The following is a 5,976-nucleotide window of genomic DNA, read 5'->3' as shown; positions in this document are numbered from 1 at the left end:
TTCTCTGGGGACGCGAATGGGTGCAGTAGAGGCTGGCCCCAGCAACAAGTGAGAAAGATGAATTCGTAGCAGTGGTGTTGCCACTCGTGATTCGACTCTGGGGCTCTGCTGAGGGCATCTTCCCCAGGAAGGTGAACTGCAGTGAATTGGATTTGTCTCTGGACACACCACTCCCAGATCTTTAGTGTCAGATGGAGGAGGCTGCATGAGTGGGTCCCTCCCTGCTTGTTCATATAAAACTTGACTATGGTGTTGTCCGTCAAGAGCTGAACTACCTGGTTGGAGACTACGGTCTCTATTTTGCCTTGGTCAGACCACACCTGGAATACTGTGTCCAATTTTGGGCACCACAGTTGAAGGGAGATGTTGACAAGCTGGAAAGCGTCCAGAGGAGGGCGACTAAAATGATTAAGGGTCTGGAGAACAAGCCCTATGAGGAGCGGCTTAAAGAGCTGGGCATGTTTAGCCTGCAGAAGAGAAGGCTGAGAGGAGACATGATAGCCATGTACAAATACGTGAAGGGAAGTCATAGGGAGGAGGGAGCAAGCTTGTTTTCTGCTGCCCTGCAGACTAGGACACGGAACAATGGCTTCAAACTACAGGAAAGGAGATTCCACCTGAACATCAGGAAGAACTTCCTCACTGTGAGAGCTGTTCGACAGTGGAACTCTCTCCCCGGGGCCGTGGTGGAGGCTCCTTCTTTGGAGGCTTTTAAGCAGAGGCTGGATGGCCATCTGTTGGGGGTGCTTTGAATGCGATTTCCTGCTTCTTAGCAGGGGGTTGGACTGGATGGCCCATGTGGTCTCTTCCAACTCTACTATTCTATGATTCTATGATTCTATGAAAGCCCGAAGGGCCTTCTCCACGGCCAGTAACTCGAGGTAATTGATGTGCCAGGTTCTCTGGTCCTGATTCCACTTCCTGTGGACTGTCAAATCTTGAAGATGGGCATCCCAACCCTGTTGGGAGGCGTCTGTCATTAGCCACTGAGTGGGTCGTGGTTGTCTGAATGGCATACTCGACTGGGTGTGCTTCCTCACCATCCACCAGTGCAAGGACTGCAGAACCCTGGGGGGGGGGGGGTAGAGTATTGTTGCCTGGTCAGAGGTGAAGGGGTCAAATGTCCGAAGGAACCAGCACTGAAGAGGGCGCATTCTGAGTCTTGCGAATGGCGTGACAGCAGTGGCGGAGGCCATATGGCCCAGAAGAGACTGAAAGGCTAGTGCCGAGATGTGTCCTTTGGCGCACACAATGTTTATGATGGATCTGATGACACGGGAACGGCCCTCCGGGAGAAAAGCTTTTTTTCAGTCGAATCGATGATGGCACCGATGAAATTGATACACAGGGTTGGGACCAGTTTGGACTTCTCAAAGTTGATCATGAGACCCAAGGCCTGCAAGAGGGATAATTTAAAGGAGATGTCACCTTGCAGGCGGGTCCTTGACCATGAGGACAAAAGCCAATCATCAATGTAGAGATAAATGGTAATTCCCTTAAGGCGGAGGTATGTGACTACCACCGCCATAAGAAGACACGAAGTGCCGTAGCAAGGCCAAATGGGAGGACATTGAATGAAAATAAGGCACTGCCAAGGGCAAATCTGCAATGGCCTTTCCTGATAAAAATCTGCGATGGTCTTTCCTGATAGAAATATGGAAGTAGGTGTCCTGTAGGTCAATTGTCGCAAACCACGCCCCTGGCCACAACAGGGGAAGAATAGCAGAGAGAGTGACCATACAAAATTTGCATGGTCTTATGAAATGGTTCACGCCCCTTTTGTCCAAGATTGGACAGAGACCGCCATCACGCTTGTCAACAAGAAAGTATCTCAAAAAGAAACAATGTCTGGGGATGGCTCCCTTGTTTGGGGATGGCTCCCTTGTCAAGTAGGGTAGTTATTTCCTTGCATAGTTGCTGGGAAGGGACTGTTACCTTCAACTCACCCACAGGAGGATAGGACTAAAACTCAATGAAATAGCTATTTTTGACAATACTTAAGACCCAAGAGTTCATGGTGATCCTTCTCCACATGTGTAAAAAGGGGGCAAGACGGTCCCGAAAAACTCCGTGGGATGAGGGGGATGCAAACACATTGCAGGTAAGAACTGCATCCAACCAAGAACTAGACTCAGCAGAGTCAACAGTGTAACAATGAAGTAACAATGGTGAGGGGCCCAGTGAAGGGCCCTGCAGGCTAGAAGCGGCCCTTTTGACGGTCTCCCTGTTTACTTCCCCCATGCTGCTGACCCTTGAAGGGCAGGGAGGGTTTTCTGCTTGAGGTCATTGGCGCCCCTTGAACAGTGGAGGACTAAATCTCCTGCGATGAAACTGGTACCGGGCTGGCCAATAAGGTCTGTGGTGCTGGGAGAGATACGGAAAGAAACCATATTTATGCGCTGTCTGGTGCATTTTCTGTGTGTTCCACCTGTGTGTCGGTCTCTGGATTAAAGAGGTCAGACTCATTGATGGGTAGATCTTCTATGATGGCTCGTGCCGACTGAGAAAGCCTTGAGGCCCTCAGCCGCGTGTGGCGTCTCAGGGACACTGTAGTTGCAAGCAATTTTCTGGAAGCATCGGCCGTGTGCTTAGCCAGCTCCTTCTGAAAAGTGGCCAACAGAGAGGCCTTTTGATGAAAGGCCCTTGCCAGGGTCTGATCATTAGCCGGGAGAAGGTCCAGATAAGGGGCAATCTTGGTAGCTCTGATAGCCTGGCTTGTAAGCCCCCTAATGTGCCATCCTTGAGGAGAGACAAGCTGAGACATACACTTTTTTCCCCATGGCCTCTAATTTTTCCCCTCTTTATCTGAAGGGGTTGACTGGGATCTTTGTGATGGCTTGGGTTGGCTCACATCAACAAAAATGGAATTTGGTTTTGCCTGTTTCGCCAGCCAAGAGCAGAGGATAGATCGACTTTATACATGTTTTATGCTCTTTTAGGCATAGCCAGTGCCGAAGCAGGGGCCATGCCCTCAGCTTTACTAAGCTGAAGTAAAAAGGGTAGGGAGGACAAAATCATTCCAGGAGGGTAATGCTGCTGTGAAGAAGGAAACATGGGGTCTTCAACCACTTTTGCTGGCTGAGGAATAGTCAGCTGTAAAGTACAAGCAAGCCTAATTATAAGGGCCGAGAAGCCTCTAATGTCCTCTGGGACAGAAAACTCACTGTCTGCCTGGGCTTCACCGGCCATTGGGAGGGAATCCTCCAGGTCCAAGACCACTGAGGCATTATCGCCATCCCCATTCGGAGTCGGGTGGATTTCAGCCCCCAAGGCAGCCGTGGGAGCTGCAGATGGGATGGCCTTTGGTACCGAGACACTGCTGTTGGCAGGAGGTGGAGGCCTCAGTACTGAGACGCTGCTCCTCGCTTCCGAGAGGCCATTCCCCGCCTGTGCCCCTTGGAAGGAATGGGAGGGCACAGCAGGGGGCGTAGTATTATTATTATTTATTATTATTTACTTCATTTCTATCCCGCTCTTCTCACCCCGCAGAGGACTCAGAGCGGCATATAACATACATTTAGGCAAAAATTCAATGCCACATTATACAAAGCAAATAAAACATCACAAAAAATCAATAGAACCAATCAACATATAAATACAATTTAAAACCATTAACATTAAGATATTAAAACATAAAAATATAAATACAGTATCTAGGTACACTCCCCCCCCCCCCCATGATCTTAAGGTCTTCTTTGGCTCTCTTGGCTCTCTCTTTGGCTCTGAGTTTGTAGAAAAGCTTTTCCCACACTCCAGACATTTGTATGGTTTCTCTCCTGTGTGGAGTATCTGGTGAGGCATAAGGTGTGAACTGTACGCAAAGGTTTTCCCATACTCCTGGCATTTGTATGGTTTCTCTCCTGTGTGGACTCTAATGTGGCTACCAAGGCTTGAATTTGTAGCAAAACATTTTCCACATTCCAGGCATTCATATGGTTTTTCTCTGGTGTGGAGGGTCTGGTGGGTCACAAGGTGTGACGTGTGAGCAAAGCATTTCCCACACTCTTGGCATTTGTAGGGTTTCTCACCTGTGTGGAGTGTCTGGTAGGTCACAAGATGTGAACTGTGGACAAAGCTTTTCCCACATTCCTGGCATTTGTATGGTTTCTCTCCTGTATGTATTCTTTGGTGGACCAGAAGCGATGATTTGTGAGCAAACCATTTTCCACATTCCTGGCACTTGTATGGTTTTTCTTCTGTGTGGACCCTCCAGTGTGTGGCAAGAGTTGAGTTTTGAGAGAAGCATTTCCCACACTCCTGGCACTTAAAGGGTTTCTCTCCTATGTGGACCCTTTCATGGATGACGAGCTCTGACTTCCGGGTGCAGCATTTCCCGCACTCCTGGCATCTGTATGGTTTCTCTCCTGTGTGGAGCCTCTGGTGAGTAACAAAGTTGGAACTTGCTGAAAAACATTTCCCACACTCTGGGCATTTGAACGGTTTCTCTCCTGTGTGGACTCTCTGGTGAACCAGTAATATTGTTCTGCCAGCAAAGGATTTCCCACACTCCTGGCATTTGTGTGTTTTCTTTCCTTTGTAGTCTGTTTGACATCTTAAATGGGTCAATTTGAAATCAAAATCAAAGGCTCCTCCATTTTTTCCAGCACAAAGTTTCTTGTGAAGCACAAGTGCCATATTTTGGGCAAAATCTTTCCCACAGGCATTGCACTGGAAGGCTTTCTCGCTGGTAGGATTTTCCTCTTCCAGGTGGGCTTGCTGGTGTCTGGTCAGCTCCCATTTGTGCCAAAAGCACTTCCCACATTTGGTGCAGACAAAGCTCTCACTCCAGTTATCTGCAAGTGAGGCTACTATTCCACAGGTCTCTTCCATGATCTGCGCTTGCAGGGCTCTCTGATCAGCATCCAGAAAAGCCCATTCCTCAGGGGAGAAATGGATGGCCACATCCTCAAAGCTCACAGGCCCCTCAATTGGTTCCACTCCATTGCAAATGGAAAGAAGCGACTGAGGGCTTAATGGCATTGTTCCAGCCCCCTGCAAGGCCGCAGCCGTGTCTCTCTCCTGCTCAAGTTCCTTCCATTGAGGGCTACAGGTTGTCTCTGATGGAGACTCCTCTGAGGCAGGGAGATCCAACTGAACTTCCACATACAGATTTTTGGCCTGTCCTTCTGGCTTCTTGTCCTCTGCCTGACTCAGGAGGAATCCTTCCGCCAAGGCCACCGCCTGGGAACAGGTCTCAGCCCCACATTCCCTGATCCAGGTTGCCATATCTGGGGGAAGGATGCTTAGGAACTGCTCCAGGATCACCAGGTCCAGCATTTGTTGTTTGCTCCATTCTTTTGGCTTCAGCCACTGTTGGCACAGAGCATGGAGGCACCCACAGATCTCTTGAGGGCCTTTGCCCACTTGATACAGGAATTGCCTGAATTGCTGATGCTGTATGTCTGAGCTAGCCACACTTAGGAATGTCTGCATGGGTCTTTCCCAGAATTTCCCACTGCCCTCAATAGTCATGGCATTGGGGCCTCCTCCTGCGTCACATCTGGCTGAGTCAGGGGTGTCCATCTTTCAATGAAACAGCCAAAGGGGTGCACAGTACTTGTCCGTCCTCTTCTGTACTTCAAAATTCTGGGCCTGGAGGAGGGGAAAGCAGGCCAGGCTCCAGAGGAGGAGGAGGAGGAGGAGGAGGAGGAGGAGGAGGAGGAGGAGGAGGAGGAGGAAGAGGGTGGGCTCCTTCTCTCTGGAGGACTCTGGAGGTTGCATGAGGCACACAACCAAAATGGCGGCAGCAGCCATATTCTGGAGGAGGCAGGGTGTACTTGTAGTGGCCAAAATCATAAAAATAATAAGGGAGCTGACGATCTGGTAAACGAGAAGAAGCCCGGTAATAAGAAGCTCTGGAGGGGCTTTGGGACCAGGAACTCCACAAAGTGATAGAGGGAGAGTGGCATCGGTGCCGAGGCACATGGTGGGGGTGGCGCTCCCCACACTCTTGTCCCAGCCTCCACAACAGGCTCT

The 5,976-nt window shown here is 49.8% G+C and overlaps 1 protein-coding gene across 1 annotated transcript; it reads right to left on the bottom strand.

The window, feature by feature from the left end:
- Positions 1–1,255: 1,255 nt before the first annotated feature.
- On the bottom strand, positions 1,256–5,567 carry LOC134293632 (zinc finger protein 79-like). The gene is made up of 4 exons (XM_062961801.1): positions 3,750–5,567; positions 3,165–3,395; positions 2,429–2,739; positions 1,256–1,396 (listed from the first exon to the last, which is right to left on the bottom strand). Exons 1-4 carry the CDS (start codon positions 5,521–5,523, stop codon positions 1,256–1,258), a joined length of 2,457 nt encoding a protein of 818 aa, XP_062817871.1. The 5' UTR covers positions 5,524–5,567.
- Positions 5,568–5,976: the final 409 nt, after the last annotated feature.

This window comes from Anolis carolinensis, chromosome 1, assembly GCF_035594765.1.
Source record: "Anolis carolinensis isolate JA03-04 chromosome 1, rAnoCar3.1.pri, whole genome shotgun sequence".
In the NCBI taxonomy this organism is placed as follows: domain Eukaryota; kingdom Metazoa; phylum Chordata; class Lepidosauria; order Squamata; family Dactyloidae; genus Anolis; species Anolis carolinensis.
The sequence above is the reverse complement of the archived record's forward strand: the minus strand, read 5'-3'. Positions and strand labels throughout refer to the sequence as shown.